The sequence below is a fragment of the Antennarius striatus genome, chromosome 20 (genome assembly GCF_040054535.1).
Source record: "Antennarius striatus isolate MH-2024 chromosome 20, ASM4005453v1, whole genome shotgun sequence".
Classification (NCBI taxonomy): domain Eukaryota; kingdom Metazoa; phylum Chordata; class Actinopteri; order Lophiiformes; family Antennariidae; genus Antennarius; species Antennarius striatus.
Window position 1 is genome coordinate 5,427,544 of NC_090795.1, and position 18,891 is coordinate 5,446,434.

Sequence of the window (18,891 nt, forward strand, 5' to 3'; positions counted from 1 at the left end):
ACTTATACATCCAGTATGAGATTGGTTGTGTTCTCAGCTGCACTTTATCATCTATGCATCTACTGCAGGATGATGGGAAAAAATAACCAGTTCTGCAGTTGGGGATTGGGGTCTGTAGGAGTTTGTATGAAAGAATAGCAGAACAGAGATGGTAGATTTATCTGAAAGTGTGTATGAATAAATTCCATGTGAAAACTGAGTTTTTGTGTAAGGTGAAGGTCGCTGAACACCACTGGAGGACTTCAGGTCCCAAAATCCTTTTTCTATTCACAAATGAATATTTCAACTCCTCGCATTATCTACAAAGATGAGAATTCAGTTGTCTGGTTTAATAATGAATGCACAGTTTTGTGAGCTCTGAAAGACGTTTCTTCTCCACACATCTCCAAGTTTTGCTCTGAAATCTTTCCACAAGTCTCATACATGATGACTAAAGGGTTTATTAGAGAGTTAACATGCATTTCATCCCTAATGAGCCTGAAATAGCATAAAAACACCCAACATGTGGACGGTGCTATTTGCTAATGTCACCACACAACCAATTTATCCCGCTCTATGCAGATACAGTGGTGCAGACATCCATCTGAGCCCAGCTGTGAGGTCATCTCATGATAATAAATAAAACTGTTTAAAAAAATGACACATTTTAAAGGTTTTTCACACAGTTTCTGGTTTCCATCCCCATGATGGAGTGACAGACAGGCTAGTTCCTTCCTGTCTGGACAAGTATTACTGAGGAGTACATGCTGGTGGTGTCTGCTGAGGTTGTGACTCCGCTCACCGCTGGCGGGAGAACAGATTCCTCAGGGCATTGTTGTAATTTTTATTAAAAGCAGTGTATATGAGCGGGTTAAAGAAGGAGTTGGAGTAACCCAGCCACAGGAAGATGCTCTTCCAGGTGGGCGGGATGTCGCAGGAGCACAGCGGTACGATGAGCTCGGTGATGAAGAAGGGAATCCAGCAAAGCACGAAGACACCAATCAAAATGCCCACCATCAGCGCCGCCTTCTTCTCCTTCTGTTCGCGCCACGTGTCTCCATCTGTCTGGAAGGTCACGGTGGCATGGCGCACGGTAAACACCATCTGGGGCTGATGCGTTTCCTCCTTTACCTGCTCAGACAATAGATCAGTTACTCCATCTATTCACAAGTTAGTCGGAGGCACCTGGTTAGCATTTAAATTATAGAAGCAGTATATTTAACAACATAAGGCCAAAAAAAAAGCAAATGCTGAAGTGACCATTTTGTGGTGGCTTGAAAAAGATGGATTACAGGCTGCTGAACGGAAGTGTGAATCAACAAGTGATTTGATGAGGCAAAGCTGATTCTTTCATCTCTGTCTCACACAACAACGTCACGGAGCATAAAGCCAGAGCTGTGTGTTAATCTACATTTTCCCAGCAAACCGTTTTGTGGTATTTGATGATAACCCCCCGCCATCTCACAGAAAAAACAACAACATACAAACAAACAAATACACTGCAGAACCGGGAAAAGTAAAAAGAAAATGTCAGCAATAATCTACTGAATTTTCTCCTTGCATATTTGCTGCCGGGCGCTGCTCAAGGCTGACTTCTTTTTTTTAAAAAGTTTGTTCATTGGGGAAGTCGTCAGGTCATTCTGCAGCTTAACAGCTTCATAGAGAGGAAGCATCCTTCTTAAATTGTCACGTAATGCATGCAGGCAAACAATACGCTGTACGCAGATGGAGAAACGTGAACCCTCTGAAGTAAATTTATCTGGATCAATATGGGCCTGCGGCACCAAGAACTTGTAATACAGACCCAGCAAATGCATTTTCTGGAAAGTCGAGAGGTTAAAAGCACGCAAGGCTGTTAAGAAGGAGGTTTTTGAATTTTGGTGGATGGCTTTGGACACCTTGATGGTAAAGCAGATAATACAGACTCCCTCCCTTACACTGAAGATAAGTGATATGGTTAAGATGCATCTTTGAACCAAGAAGTGAGACTTAAGTTAATGGCTCACTTGAAACTACAATCTAGTTTCCATTAAATGGATCACATCCATCCCAGCAACCTGAGAGGAAGTCATTCCGGTCTCCCTCTGTGACATGACCCTGAAAACACGATTTATTTTAAGTGCACTTCTATTGTACAGTGCCTTGCGAAAGTATTGGCCCCCCACAAGAACTTTTTGACATTTTGCCGCTTCAAACTTAAAGATAACAAACTGAAATTTTTTTTGAAGAATCAACAACATGTGAGACACAATCGTGAAGTGAAACCAAATTTACATTTTATAACAACAACATTTTATATTGTGTTTGCAAATAAAAAACTGAAAAGTAGGATGTGCAAAAATATTGGCCCCCTGTTCTCTCAGCTCAGCTAAACGACTCTAGAAGTTCCCTGATGACTTCTGAATGATCCAATGTTGACCGAAATGACAGCAATGACAAACAGAGTGACCTTTGTGTCATTTGGTCTCACATTCGCACATCCTACTTTTCAGTTTTTTATTTGTAAACACAATAGAAAGTGTTGAATACATTTGGTTCCACTTCACGATTGTGTCTCACATTTTGTTGATTCTTCAAAAATATTTTCAGTTTGTTATCTTTAAGTTTGAAGCCTGAAATGTAGCAAAATGTCAACAAGGTTTTGAGGGGCCAATACTTTCGCTAGGCACTGTATGTTGGAGCAGCCACCACTAGTTGAAGGACTAGTTAAGATTATGTTTGAACTTTGCGGAAGTTGAAAAGAGAAGATCGCTTTTCTGAGGTCAATATGTTTAATATGAGGCTAAAGTAAGGAATGGATGTTGTTCAAAGCCTCTGCCCTGCATTACATCCCCCTTCAAAGTGGTGATACAGTGTATATTGTGATTGCAGTGTTCATGTGTTCGTCCATTCGTTTGCCCACCAAATATCTTCGCAACCATTGCAGATAGAAAGATGAAACAAAAAGCACATTACTTTGGCGGCAAAGGGGATGACAATGAGATGATGACCTTGAGAAAACTATGTCAAGGTCAAATTTCAACATTGGTACACCCAGGAACCGGATAAGATAGAAAGACGAGAGAAAAGGCCAGAGTGGGTAAGACCATAGATCAAAGCTTTGATCAATGACAGTAAGTCAGAGCACTAGCTTTGATCTTTGACTTATGAAAGTAGGTCAGGGTAAAATTTTGAATTCAGGGGTGTCGTGGGATGTTGCAGTCTGTGACCGCATTGGTTCTTGTTTAAGTTTGTTTTTATCTGTATGCGAGCTGAAGCTGAATTTCACAGATATGGTGACAGGCCCCTGCCACCAGATTCAACTGCTTTTCATATGTTAAAAGGGTGCAAATGTTCAGAGATGACAAGTGGCGTGAATGCCTTGAAGCCATCCTTAATGTTTACAGAATGCCCATGTAGACATAAAAGGTAATTTATCAGTATTTTGAGATCGGTCGGGTTTCATATCAACAATTCTTTATATGGCATTGAGTCATTTGTGCGTCAAGGACAAGAATATTTCCAATACACTCTGTTTGTTTGCATGTTCTTGTGTTTATGACTTAATGCCTGTGAGCCGGTGTTGTTGATGGAGGTTTGTTATCCTGTATAGTGATACCATTGCTCATATCTTTAATCAGCGTGGCACTTTGCTGGGCTAAGTGCCTCAGTTTCTCAACATCCACTGGGGACCTATGGGAATGAAGTTTGGCTGTATAATGAGACACTTAGAAGACGACCACAAGCTACAGAAAGACTTAGAAAAAAAGCAACCTGACTAACGAAACACCTTCTGTTTGCTACAAGAGTGATTCTTTGTGAAATGAAACTTAACACAGGAGTCAACAAAAGTAAAAAGAGTGGGCTAATCCATTCTACGACTTGTCTTAATTGTGTGCTGACTTCACATATACTGTATTTGATAGGTACCTGGAGGATTTGGAGGAAATTGCAAAATGCTTTACATAAGGAAAGGTAACCTAAACTTGAAGAATCCAAGGATGCAAAAGCCTCCTCTACTGGAAAAAAATAAAACAGCAAAATAACTAAATAAAATGACATGAAAAAATGTCTTGGAAATAGTCTACATTCAATGCAAATTCAAATTAATAACATAAAAATAAGCAAAGAAGACGCAGGTATTTAGGATTTCTGCAGAGAATGTGTGACATTTCATGTGGACAGACCATGTTCCATTATATATGGAGTAGGTTAATCTTATATCACTATTGGGCAGCTTTTTTCCCCCTTTAAACTTTCCTCTCTGTGGATGTTTCCCAAATTGTTAAGACCTGGAGCAATTTTAATAGCATTTCTAAGGTGAGTAAAAGCCGTCTGCACCAGGATGTCTGGAGGGGATGCAGTCTTAATTACTGAAATGTATTTTCTTGTATATATTTGTGTATGGGAGGGAGGGTTAAAATTGGATTTTCCACCACACGGGCAGGTGAAAAGTAGATGCCGACTCAATTTTCACAAACAAAATTTACCTGATTAAATGTTTGTTAATGCTTGTGGAAAATATCTAGACCTTTGTGTCTGCTGATTAGAGAAGTGCCACAGCCAGGACGGTGCAGTGGTCCATTAAAAATGCTGGAAGTGGTATTTATTGCTTTCTACCTTCTGCCGATGTGTATTAACAAGCTGGTGGTGATGAGCTTCAATTATTTGTTCGTATGCTCATCTTTCAGACACTTATGTTTCCCAGAATTCTGCAGAATAGCTCATCAGGCAAAATAACAGTTGCACAACAACTCTTACATGCAGGTCAGAAGCCTCAACCAGATGCAGCATATAATGATTGATTTTGCTCATGTAGCAGTTGTCAACATTTCTTTAACTCTGATTGATTTCGAGAAACATTCCTCTGTGTGTTTCTCCAAAAATCAAACCCTGTCAAGGTCCACCATTCTAGTTTGAGCTAGATGTGGTTTCCCCTGTGTGTCCTGGATGATGAATGTTTATCCTTCTCAGGCTTTGTCCTCATTCTGATCTTCTGTCGCATGAGCAATTCTGCGGGGCATTAACAGCAATTGCGGGTCATCTTGTTGTGTATGTCTTTTTGATGTTTGGGCAGCGCGCTCGGGAGACTGGGAATTGGGATCTCCAGATATATCTTGCAAATATGATTTCCAACAAATAAAATAACAGTATGTTGTGTTCCTGTCCAGGAGTGGGTGGATAGACTGTGTACACAATGGGATGCCTGTGTTCTTTATAATCACGGTAGATCAGACTTTAAGACTGTGGTGGTTCTTTTTCTTGTTTACCCTTGTTAGACGTTGTGCTTCCTCTGGGTATTTAAAGCCAGGAGATTTTTTATTCCACCAGTTTCCTTTAGTTTTTCTCTGCATGTTCAGACCTTGATTTTAGTAACATAAGTGCTCTAAAATTTCTTTTCTCATTGACAGCCTGATGTGAGAAATTTAACACATGCTCACATCTTTGATCAGCTTCGGTTGCCTTTCCAGTTGTTGATCCCTCGGCGTAGCAGACTTTCCATCCAGCTTGTGCTGTGATATTGATCGTGAGTGACAGAAATGACACGACAAGCCGTCTCTGTCTCTGCATCATCGTATCTGTTCTTAAATGCCGGAGTGACAATGCATCAACACTCTGACCATGCACTCCTGCGTGCACCTGGTTCCCATCTCCGTCAATTTCCCCCAATGATATTCATCTGGCTTCCAACTTTCTGTCCATCAGGTAGCTGCTCCTCTCTGCCTAAACACCTGCCAGCCTTTGTGGTTTATATTAAGCTATGGTAAGGACCTCCAAGTACCTGGAACACTTTTTCTATATCCAGACATGCTTCTCCTTTCAAATGGCCCTTCATTTGATTTCTGTGGTTCACAGTTTGGGTATGAATTTTACTACTACGATGGCTTGACACAATACACCCAAAAATAAATCGATAAATATTTTGACCATGCTTCTCTCCTCAAGTATCTGCTAGAAACCTGAGGCTGCATCCAAAGATGTGCAGACTGTCGAGTCTGACAGCTTGGCATGTACAACTAGACTATGTCCCCTGCTGGCTATTAGCTGCAGTAACCTGCTTTACTCTTCTATCCAGCTCTACTTCTGCCTCCCCACTAAACAGACCTCTGGCCTCTGATCCGTTTGTTGTTTGTTCCATTGTAAATGTTGACCTTTCCAGACTATAGCTAGAAATCTCCTACATAAACTCTTTCTTTAGCATAAGTGTTCTAAATGGATTAGAGTTACAGACAGCTTTATCATTTCTGAACGTAACTGTTTGTTTTTTTTTGTCCAGAATTTCCTTAAATACTGCTAAATACTGTTTCATTGCTAGTAGAGATCTCCTTTTGATCACTCTGAGAAACATCTTCCCTCCAAATCAAGGCATTTTCTACACTCAGATTCAAACGTTGGGTATTTCCTTTGGGAATTACGCTTCTCCATTCTACATAGACAGGACCTTTTACTCCTCAAGTGGGATTTCTCCTGCCCATCATGCCTTTTTTCACCTATCTCCTACCTCACATCAAGACTTGCCTGTGTATCATCTCCTGAAAACTTAGCTTCCTGCCGCTGGCTTGTTAGCTGTGCAACATTCTCTTTTTTTCGAACCATCTGCATTGCAGTTTCTGATTTAAAGTCAGACCCAACCTGAAGATCACAATCAGTCTCTGTGTTGCAAAGCTCACCCAAGTCATCCTGAAGATTTTTTCCCTCTAGCTTCAGTGCTCATATATTGTGTTATTCTGTAGTGTAAAAGAATCATTTGAATTTAGTTGCATCATTTTGTATTATCTTCTGCCTCCCCTCGTCTAAACGGTATCACTTGAAAATGTTTTCAGCTACGCAGTCGACTGCTAAATAAATGTGCCAACCTGGACCTTAATGCATTTGTTTTCTTAACTTTTCAGCCGACTTGTACTTGATAAATCTGTCTCCAGGCAGACCAGTCTGCAGAATCCTAAAGGCTAACTGCTGACCAACACATTTTTGTTATAATCTGAACATTATTAATGCTCTTGCGATAACATCAGCACCCTCGAAATGAGTGATCCTGGTATAAAACTGTCAATTAACCTCAAAAAAAAAAAAAGTAAGGCAGCTTTTATAAAGCTTTCTGATTAGTTTCCAATACCCAGGACAACAATGATGACATGAAAATGATAATGATTTTATTATTACTTGAAAAGAGAGGGGTTATACTGATAAAATATTTGTTTTAAAAAAAGGAAAATAATCACCTCAGCCATAGGCGTTATTGAGTTGGTCTTGCGGGAGCCAATCCGAAATTTTGCAGCCTTGTAGATCTTCCAGTAAACAAACAGCACCACACAAAGTGGGAGATAAAAGGCTCCAAAGGTGGAGAAGATGGTGTAGGATGGCTCCTGGCTCACCTGGCACTTCATCCCCTCTGTGTAGGTCTCCCCCCAGCCGAAGAGGGGTGACAGGGAAATGATAGAAGACAGCAGCCATGTGAGAGCAATCATCACGTTGGAGATCTTTTTGCGTGTCTTGAGCGTGTACTGCAGGTGTCTGGTGATGGACCAGTAGCGATCGAGCGCGATGGCCGTCACGTTCCAGATGCTAGCCGTGCAGCAAAGCACGTCGAAGGAGATCCACACCTGGCACAGCACGCGCCCCAGCTTCCACAGCCTGCCGTTCAGTTCGTGGACGAGGCTGAGCGGCATGACCAGGGCGGCCACCATTACATCGGAAATGGCCATGGAAGCCACGAGGTTATGAGGTACCCGGTGGAACGTCCTCACCCTCAAGATGGTCACTAGCACCAGTAGGTTCCACACAAAGGTGGCCACCACCAGCATGGCCAGCAAGGTGAGAGTGAGCACACTAAAAAGGGAGAAAGGTCGGTAGATGTTTCCGCCAGAGTCCAGGCCATCAAAGGCACCGCTGAAGTTGGCTGTCAGTATGCTGCTGTTGGGATATGTCATAGTAGCTGCTTAGGGCCCCGCAGCTGAGGGCCAAAGGAATTCAGAGACAATGTCTGCAGAAGATTGATGGAGTCTGCAGTGGAGAGAAAAAAAAGGAAGGATTCAAAAGAAGAAATGCGTGAATAAGAAACAACAGTAGCTGTAAGTTTCAGCTTTGCACCACTGTGCAAATGCACAAATATACATTACAGTATCATGCACAAGAGAGGTACTTCGGTGATTTTGCTAACAATTGTAAAAAGCACTTCAGTTTCACAGCTGTCAAGCAACCTGCCCCCAACTTTCAAGTGCAATTTCATCTACTGTTTAAAAAGGCTCTGAAGCACTCTGGGACATCTCTGGGTCTGAAAAAGACCATAAATATTCAGTTTCATCATCCCACTGTTGTTCCTTGATTTGAATCAGTCAAATGAACAATTTTGAGTGGAGCAAATTCACTCAGGAATTTATCATCCCGTGGAGATATCGTCTCTGTTTGACTTCGCAAAGTTAGGTGTTTGGAGTGGCTGCAGAGAACGGCCTCCATTTTTCACTTCAAATAAGAGCGTGTTGGAGGGAGAAATAGGATCGTCTTTGTTTCAGATTCACAGAAGAGAAGATTTGACATGCCAGCTCCATCAATACATATATGGGAGGGGGGTGGGAGGTCTGGGGGGGCCCAGCTCAATGGTGCAGAAACAATGAATCTGAAATCAAGTGCTTGTATTCTCCATCAGCCGCATGCTGAAATGTCTGTTTGGTATGGATTGCAAAGATTGTGCAGGAAACTTATAAATGAATAAATGAATCGAGCTACTGTGATATGCCAGATATAACCACATAAATTAAATTAAAAACACAATCACTATTAGAATGTCATTATTTTTGTCCCGAGTTGTTATTCTAACCGAGACACGTCCCATCTAGACACATCCAATCTAGTAATAACCATTTGATACATCGTGTTCTGGAAAACATTGACATGTACCAGACTCAACAGTCTCATTTTTAATCATTAATAATATTTATGATTCTCAGCTTTAATCCCCCCTCCTTAATCTAATTGATCTATCCTTGCTTCTAACAACTCTACCAGACTTTTTAAAAATACGGATGACCCGGTGCAAACCCAAGCAGACCTTAACTGGTCCTTTTTGAACATTAAGTAGAAGCTCTCATTTAGAATGTTTCCTCCTGTGATATTATAATGAGGGGATTTAGGCAATTTGTTCAGAGTTTTCCCAGGCCTCTGGGTGCAGTGGTAGTGTCCATAATGAGTGGAGCTAATGCATATAATTCATTTGATTTTAATGGCTCTAATTGAGTTTGATTTAAATAGCACAGTTTAATCAATGGGATCATAGTCTGCCTGCGGTTTGGCCTGCGCTGAGGATACTTTTAGTTTTAGCAACTGCAGTGCTAATCTGATGAATAAATCAACAAAAGTTGTTGAATATCTAAGGACATAAAGAAGAAAAACAGATTCAGAAACCACTCAGTTCCTGCTGAAATCTTTATTCATGTTTGTACATTCATTTAACAACAGGGCCCGCTGGGTACCAACAATACAAACCATGGCCCTGTCACCCGTTGTGTGTATATGACATTGTCCCATGGTAGAAACTGTACTGTCTACTCAGAGGGTTCAACCGAGCACACCAATAGGCCTTCTGCGCTGCTCCTTTTAACAAGTCTAATAACCATGAAATTGGAAAACCGCTATGAACGGAAGGAGCAATCAAACACGTCTGTTCCCTCCCTCCAACAGCTGCCGTCACTCACCCCGACAAACAAACACACAAGGCAGGAATAGACATGCAAATGTACACATGTAAACTGAGGAAGAGGAGCACATTCACTGACGTCAGAGGATAATAACTGAATATATCCAGGTCTATGTGGCTATGGATGGAAGAGCACGCTGCTTCAACAGGCACACTGGATCCTGAGCTTCACGGGGAATTGAGTTAACAATGGGAAATTAAACAGGAACAAAATGGGTTTCAGATGAACATCTCCCCCATCCATCATAAAATCTGGGTACCTTCACCTATAATGATGGCGGCAGGAGAACTGAGGTGAGGAGGATAAGTTAAAGTTAAAATATATCATGTTCCTGACAGAGAAATATTCCCTGTCTGTGCATATTTTATTCTAATTTGCAGATGAACAAATGAATCAGAAACTGAGAAACTCAGTTTCCTTTCCCTGCGTAAGAAAGTACCCGGTGCTGCTGAAACGAGCAGGAACTTTATTATTTACAGAGCATAAAAGAACACCTGTGTGATTTACCTCTGCAAACGCAAGGTAATTCCAAATTGCGCACATATTTACTTTGGATTTCCCCCCCTCATTTTATGTGCAACCATCAAGGCAGACAGCCAGAGATTGGAGGGAAAAGCACCTCTCATCTTTGTGTCCGCGCACTGCTTTAACCTGGTTATTCTGTAGGAGTGAGCGTGTGAACAGCATCACAACCCCCCCTCCATCCCCTCTTTCCGCTGTGAAACGACTGTACGCTCATTTGTTACTCAACTCCCCCCGCGGAGAGGCTTCTCCGGGGCGTCATGTGCAGCTGAAAGAAGGACAGGTATGGAGACGCGTCCTCTGGCTTGATGGATGTGAAAAGCCTGCGTAAAGCGACCCTTAAACTTGAATCCTGGCCGCGCATTGAGCAGCTTAATCCTCCTGTTGTCCTCGTGAAACGTGTTTTCATGTCGCTTCCTAAACAGATTTCAGCTGCCAACCCACTCAGGAAAAAAAAAAAAAAATCATATGGATTGTTTATTTATAGAGATCTCACTCCCTAGGATAAACTTCATCGTTTAAATGTGCGTCCCTTGAGGTTTCCCCTTTGCGCTCGACTGGTTGTCATCCACCCGAACACTTGTTACACATCATCTAACACATCTTCACTTTTTTGGGATCCTAATGGAAATTAAAGTAAAACTCGGCGGTATCGACTTATTCGTACGCGGAAATAACTCACCCCATTAACAAATCGGGATGAAGAGGTCCTCTTTTTCTCTCTCCTCGGGCTCTCATCGGGATCCACTTTGCTGGTGTCGGATCGAACCGCCTTGGCTCGGTGTCGGTGACGGCATCCCGAGGATACAGAGACGCTGGAGTGAACCACGTAGTCGTCGGGAGGTGGGGGTTGGGGGGGGTGTGGGGGGATACTGCTTTGTGACGGCGATCGTTGCGTTTTCTAAACATGCGGGAGAAGTGCGTGTGCGTGTTTTCCAGCGCGCACCGAAAGCAGCTGCTTCTCATTTCAGAGGCGTACGCGGTGGAAGAGGAGGAGGATGTCTCTGTTTAGTCAGGCTGTTGCTGCCTATAGCATTCCCTCTGCGTAATTAGTCTTATTCTGTAATGATCTCAGGTTGCTGAAGGAGACACTGATTCCCGCTGCTTTATGATGGATGATACTTTAGTGAGGCAACCCTTCTAACTCCCCCAGGCATCACCTGCATACGTGATTCAAAAGAAAAGGAAGCCTGATTCAAATGTCATTCCTGAGCAGAACTTTTAGGTTTCTCCTACTTGGGGAATTTCGAGTTGCACACTTCAGTTTTGCTGTTAAATGTCCTGAGAAAATGTCCCTGGATGTTAAATTTAATTATACTATCATTGCACCGATTGCCTTTTGCAGTGACACTGTGTGGCTGTTTGATCACAGCTAAAGTGTCTTCCCGTACGCCCCTATGATAGATGCACATGATTGAATGCCCTCTATGGTAGCCAAATGTACAAGGAAACATGCCCCCCAGGGTGCCCTACTGGAGAAAACGCAATGCAGCGCATACAAGCTGACCCATGCTAGAATATTAGTCAGGCCTTCAAAGAGTTAATCAGCTCCCTGTGTGCTGTAATAGAGAGGTGTTGTAATTATCCATTAAGTGGGAGTCAGGTAATAAAATAATTTTAATCTTCACTTGAAAGTGTTCTCCTATAAAAGACTTAATCCTGAGCTGGTGCAGCTGGTCCCCGTTTTATATCTTTCGCTCCCCCGCCCACTGGGCCCCTCAGACAGCCGGAGTCCACCTCTGGATAGGGCCACCCTATCAGACTTTATAATGTCAGGATGACTATGAAGGTAGCCGACATCCACCTGTCCTTTAAGATAATCCATCAGGGTGAGGTCTTGATGGTGGATGCAGAAGCCAAATGAAAGTTTCTGACCCCAGTCAGCACCATTAGACCTTTATTCATTACCATCATAGAGAAAAAAAAAGACGCTTTTTTAATGGCAGCTCAACCCACATTAAGTTCCGTATTGAAACCCTTTGGCTCTGCAGCTGCCACGGCAGCGCTGAAGCACTTTTCACCTCATTTCATTTAGTAACCTTGGGGTTGAAGTGAGTGTCGAGTGCTTCTGAAATTGTTGCTTCTACTAACACGTACATCCTCGGAACGCCACCAGATTTGTTTAAGACGTTTCCTCTCCTAGTGTGAGTGTTCTTGTGTAAGCAACCATGAAATATGCATCAGCACACATGTAGAGAGCCACACTTGCCATTTGTATCATCCACGGGTCTAGAAATTGGAGCTGATGCGCCTTCCTCCGTCCCCTTGATTCCCTCACACAGGTGATAACTGATGTGCAAAAATCTAATCAGCTTAGCAGTCGCTTATGCAGTCAATCCTGAAGTACTTTGCTGTGTGAAACGCAATCCTGCTAATTATAGGGCTATGAAGGCGTTAACACAGCCCACTCATTGTGTCAGTGTCAGTGAGGTGCTCCTTATTAAAGCAGATGTCATACTTGCAATTCCAGCTGTTTTACACTCCATCGCTGATGAAAATACCCTGCAGTAGGCTGACATGGAAATTAGACTCACTGGAAATACAACAATTTCATGTTTAGAGCGGCTGAGATTCACCTCGCTTGAACCGGATGCAGACATCACACATGCCTAAAAGGTATTTTCTGCCTCTTTATCCATGAGCACATTGTAAATTGCATTTCTGACCTTGTCCTGGCACATTGGGTTCATCCTCATTAATAGTGAGTCATCAATTTTCTATATTACTTCCAGAATTTAACATGCTCTGTCAGCACTTGACTTTGCGGGTCCTGGAAAATGACCCAGGGAGAAAAATGTGATGTGGTCTTGGATCAAGGATTGTGATGGTAAACCTGCCACATAAATTTAATTAATTTCTGTGTGTCTGTCCTGTGGTAATGGGGGTAATGAGTGACTGGATGTGAAATACTGTACAGATAAACAGGGGATTTCATGCTGTGATCCTATGAGATAACAAGTGTTGCACATGGGAAGCATCCTGCTGAGACTTTGTCATTATTCATTGGGTCTGTGAGGACACTCTGAAAGTTACATTGGTTCATTTGAACACAACATCTTTAGAAATTAAATGTTCAGCTATTTATTTTTGAAAATTAGTATTTCACATGCCATTGTAAAAGTATGTGCCAAAGTATAAAAGTTCTCATGAAAAGATTGTTACTTTATTCTTGGGATTTTATTAAAAAATATCTGAAGGTCATCATAAATAATGCAGCAAAGTAAATGTGCAGTAGAAAATAAACAGCGGAAGCCTTCTGAACTGAAATCTCTAATTCTTCCTCTATTTTCCTGAAAAGTTTGATGCTGCCAGACTCCGCTGTCATTTGTCCCTCAAAGTCAATTATATCTGCATTCACTGCACCAACCACATCTAATTACAGCATCAGTGTGTGTCAGTGCCTGTCATGCCAGCAGAAGGTTCAGGCAGGCAAGCTGTTGGGCTGTGATGTGCTGAGGTAAGCACTGGCCCAGCAGATTAAATAAAAAAAACCCAACCCATCCAATAAATTGTGAAGATGGAGGTGTAGAGGGCCTCTTTCAAGGTCTGCTGGCTGAGTACAGAGTAGAAATTCCTGCACAGGAACATCCGTCCCAACGTGGACTATATACCCCAAAAGTACTTTTCAAGGTTGACTTGATACAACATGGACCTCAGGTGGGGTGTTGTACGTAAAAGACTGCAGCAAGCCTTTTAAATTTCACAATAGTTGCTCGCATGTGTAACATCCTACATGCAATACACCTGTGGGCCAAAAAGGAGCACATAATTAGCAAGTGTAAGTATAATTTTAACTTTTTATAAGTCATTTTTGTGATTCAGGAATAGGTTATTGCCACTGTTAATTCCTGAGGCAACATTTCCTACCTTTATGTTGATATCAGCTACAAAAGTGATTACATTTATTTTCGTTCCAGATTTAGCATACTTTAAAAATCATAAGGACACATTTAACAGTGTTATGAATATTTTTCACATTTAATTTGTTAGAATTGTGTGTCTTACTCGTTTTCTCAGGGAGCTTCTCAGGAAATGTTTTCATTCCACTGTAAACTTGAATCTTGTCCTTGAAATAGTCAAAGAGATTCAGATGCCCCTCAGAATGACCTGAAATAATTTTGTGTTTTTGTTAACTCTCCATTTAGTGCCATCAAAAATTGTCTGATATTTAGTTTTTATCCTCAAAACTAATTACATTTATCATTGTGTCAGCTCCAGTGCTACTTATGATAAATGTATGTTTTATCGATCATGTGCTGAAAGCTCAGTAGTTATATTTGTAATACTGTATTCGAATAGAAAAAGCAAAGATAAAGTGGTGCTGGCTACTCTTCAATATTATATGTAGAGGTTTTTTTGTTTCCAACAGACTTCAGGTTGTTGCAGTTCACATAATAAGAATTCAAATAACACTTCTTCCACACACTGTATTTGTTAGGTTAGTAAACCTGCCACACCTCTTATAAGTTATTATTGGACACATACACACTCTCGTTCCATTCCACTGATGTCCCCTTTGTGTTTAGCGATTGTTGTCGTTGTCTTTTTAAAGGCACACAATATGTTTGACAGAGGTGTCCTTATTGCACAGCAATCATTCTGATGAATTGCTCTGACCCTGTCTGGTGCTGTGGACTCGCCAAGGATGGAAATGCTTTTTACGGCCTGCTATGCTATGAGAATTTCAAGTTCCTGTAATGAAAGTGTTGTTTTTTTCCCCCTCCAAAGGCACTTTTTAGAGTAATATGAGAATGATCGGATGGTTACTGATAGCTGTGGGTTGTGACGTTAACATCACTGCCCCTGTCAACACTTCATGTGTCCAACCACAGATGTATTTTCTATAAATAAAATACATTTTGAAGCAAAAGAATATGTTTAAATCATTATTTTCCTCTTTGCAACAGGTATCTGTCATCTATACTTGGTATTATGCAAGGAAGAGCAATATTCATCTTGCAGGTCATATTCAAACAATGATAAAAATGCTCTTGTATTCTGTTGCAAAAAATATTTACTGAAGTCGTCATGCTAACTAAACCTCAAATGTTTAATATAACCCCATAATTTCATCTGGGGGATGTACAAGAAGCAAATTCTCCAAGTTGCACAAGCACTCTTATCTTTGGTAGAAATAAACAAATACACAAACAAAATGTCAAGAGATAAAATAAAAAAAGCACAGAAAGTAATTTGATTTGTCTATGCACTCTCCAAATAACTCTGAATGGATTGAAGTAAATCCTTAATCTATACCGTTTTTTCTCGCTGGTGATAAATGATGTTGCTCCTGTCCTGCTTCCTTTTACTCTGCCTGTCGTGTCTTCCTCGTCCCTGGAGTTGGAGTCCTTGTCGAAGCTGTTAAATCACCACGGCACTGTATTACCTGTCGTCAGGCTGTCTTTCATCAGTCTCGGAGGCTGCGTCAGGTCACGATCCACCTGTATTCATCAGGGGTGCTGTCCTGCTGACTGACATGTTATGGCTGCATTTGCAGCTGCAGATACAGAAAAAAGTTAAGCAAGCACCACTCACACACAGATAAATATAATTCAAGTCATGATTTATAATTTCTTATGATAAATGTATGTTTTATCGACGTAATTAGGACGTTCCATGCCTCTGTTGTTGGGGGTCATCTGGATTGGTAAATAGGAAAGATCAAGGAAATGGAGGAAGTACCAATATGATTGTACCAAGGGCCCGTCCCTGTTAGGTGGTGACCTTTTGGGCGATTGGGTTGTTTTCTTTAGATACTGGATTTTGATACAGTATTTTGAAACTTCTGAATTTAACTGGATTTTGTTGTTTTACCAACATGATCTTATTTGATTGGTTGGTTTCATTTATTCATTTATCAGTAGGATTACACAAAAATTAATGGATCTATTTCTACGTCATTTTCATCCGTGGTGGTTCCTTGAGTGTAAAATACTTTGGTGAGTTGAGGTTTTCCTCATTTTGTTTTATAACAATCTGTGCAACACACATCATTTAAAAATTAGGATAAACATCCTCTACAAACCTTTGCAAAAAGTATGTGCGTTGAAGATTGTTTTGTGTGTAACGAAATGTAAAATGTAAAAGTTCATTCATTTTGTTCTTTTGAAGTCTTGTATATGCTATGACCCTTATTTGTTTTTTTGGAAAAAATGAGTATTTGAAATTCCATCTGTGCCCTCCGGCTTGGCCGACTGGAAAGCGACTACCTGCACAGCTAACTGAGCTAAGCAGCTAACGTTAGGCAGCCATCAATTAATATAATATTGAGAGGGCATTTGATAGTTGGTAATATGCTACCTACTAGATGATCTTTGGCAGGTGATAATTTTATAACTCCAGGCAATAATCCTAAAATGTTTTTGAATATTCATCCTATATAAACCTTCCAGGGAGAATTCTTCCAGATGAGCATCATCACCATAACTATATCTTAAAATCCAATTAAAACTCTTTAAATCCTCCTAAATGGAGCATAGGATTGTTCTGCATGACAAAATCTTTTGTGTGCACTTTCAAAATCTTGTCTTTTCCCCTAATATAAGCACGGACTTAATGGCCATGAAAAAAACCTTTACAGGACTAGATGTTAACCAAACTCTTGTCTCTAAATACCTTAATAATTATGGTCCTTTCAATAATTGAAAAGAGTAGGTTAAAGATACTGCAAAAGATAATTTGATCAATTTAATTTAATTATTCCTCGACATAATTTTTAATTGAAATAGTTAATGACTTGTTGAAGTCTTTTTAAGTGGAAATTGTCTAATTTCAGGTTGTGTGCCTCAAGTGATCCCCTGACTCATATTTCATGTGGATAGCCCGAGGTGTTGCCCTAAAATAAGGAAATTAATAAAGCACTCAAGGTCATGTGTCTAGAAACTCTGAGAAGAGCCATCCATCTGCTGCTCCTAGGGACTGGCCAGGGTAAAATAGGCCTCAGATTTGTATTTCTTTAAAATAACAGTAATATTTTTAAGTTTAACAATAGAAACGTAGGGCTTTGGATCACAACAGCATCCCTAAAGAAAGTCATAACGTTATATGTGTGAATGTGTTCAGCAACGGAGCCATATGTTACACATTTTCCATCACAACAGGTTTACTCAACCTTCTTTTTACGTGTCTGGCACCTCGAGTCTTTTCCTCCAACCCTCCTCTCACCTCGTTCAGTTAAAAATAAATAGTGCAGACGTGTGTTAGAACTTGCTGACCCACAATGCACGCACTAACATTTTTACACACCTTTTATGTCATGTCAAACAGTACAGAGAACACTTGTGTAACCACATGAAGGGTCCTTTAATCTGTGTAATCTACTGCAATCAGAGACCCCCGCACCTTTGGGATACAATGAGTCAGACGCTTGATACCGACCATTGATACCGATGCTGTTTTCACATGTCAGACAATGAGGTTTCACTGTTCTTTTTTCTCGTGTGTGAGCACTATGCTTTGCCCTGTCGGTATCTTGAATATGAAGACACGAGTGACACTTCTAATTTTGGAAGGTGAGCCTGTCTTCGCTCAGTGTAACTCACAAACTGCTGAGGATTTGGTTGTGGAAACAACTGTGTGTGTAAGGTTTCATCAGCCATTATTGTTATCCTCATCTGATCTCACATTAGATAGAATTTTAAATTAAGCACTGCGCCACCCTGATACAGCTTGCAACACTATTTCAAACCATTTGCTTATACAAATTGCTGTTTACTCATAAACAGATCCCACTTTCCTCCAGCTGGAACAATATTCCCCTTGACATTAAAATTATTTTTTTTACATGTGAAAAAAATTGGCCATTAGTGGAAATGCATTTCGCTCACAGTTGGAATAAAATTCTCTTCATGATTTATTAAGATAAGCTCATTTTGGCCTGAATTCGTGATGTTTTCCTGGATGATCAGAATTCAATCCACCTCAAGTAAAAAATATATTTCTGTTGATATACCGTATAAATAGCAACAAGCAGCATAGAGGAGGCATAGATAGTAACACTTATGAGTGTGTTGAGCTGCTCGGTCCTGTTTTGATGTCTTTTTATACCGCTCCATGTCAGACAGGTATAATTTATGCTAACGGTCTGTAAAACATAACCTTGACACCCCATAGATTAAGATTTCACATGTCATGTCAAAATAACTCAGCAAAAATAAGAAAGACTAAGTGAACTGTTGATTGACTGACTGACTGACTGACTGACTGACTGACTGACTGACTGAATGAATGAATGAATGAATGAATGAATGAATGAATGAAGAATACTTTAATAATCCCAAAGGGAAATTATTCACCCCTGCTAAATACACATACATATAGTCATACAATATACGTTACACAAAAACAACACGTGTTACACAAGAAAGAATACATACCCCCGGAATGATTCCCCCCATCCTCCCCCACAAATCGAACCCTGTCTATACATAACAACCTGCAATCACTGACCTTCATATCATGTTTCATCACAAAGGTACTGGGCAAGATAAGTGTGCTCTGTATTATTACACCTGCTCTTTGTAGCCAGATCCATCCCTACATTTCATCTGGTGAGCAACATGCGTGTATATGCTAACCTTTGCTAACATTGTTTTTGAGCAGTTGTCTTCAGGCTCGCTGCGAGCTCAGGTCTTTAGTATGTATATATTGGCAGGAGGGATGTAAACATGATTGTATTGCACTCAAGGTCCATCGTAATGAACACTTCCCTGCAGTA

At 40.8% G+C, this 18,891-nt stretch overlaps 1 protein-coding gene across 1 annotated transcript; it reads right to left on the minus strand.

The window, feature by feature from the left end:
- Positions 1 to 777: 777 nt before the first annotated feature.
- Positions 778 to 7,889, minus strand: htr5ab (5-hydroxytryptamine (serotonin) receptor 5A, genome duplicate b). The gene is made up of 2 exons (XM_068304524.1): positions 7,182 to 7,889; positions 778 to 1,110 (listed from the first exon to the last, which is right to left on the minus strand). The coding sequence occupies exons 1-2, from the start codon at positions 7,887 to 7,889 to the stop codon at positions 778 to 780; spliced, it is 1,041 nt and encodes a 346-aa protein (XP_068160625.1).
- Between the last annotated feature and the right edge of the window lie 11,002 nt (positions 7,890 to 18,891).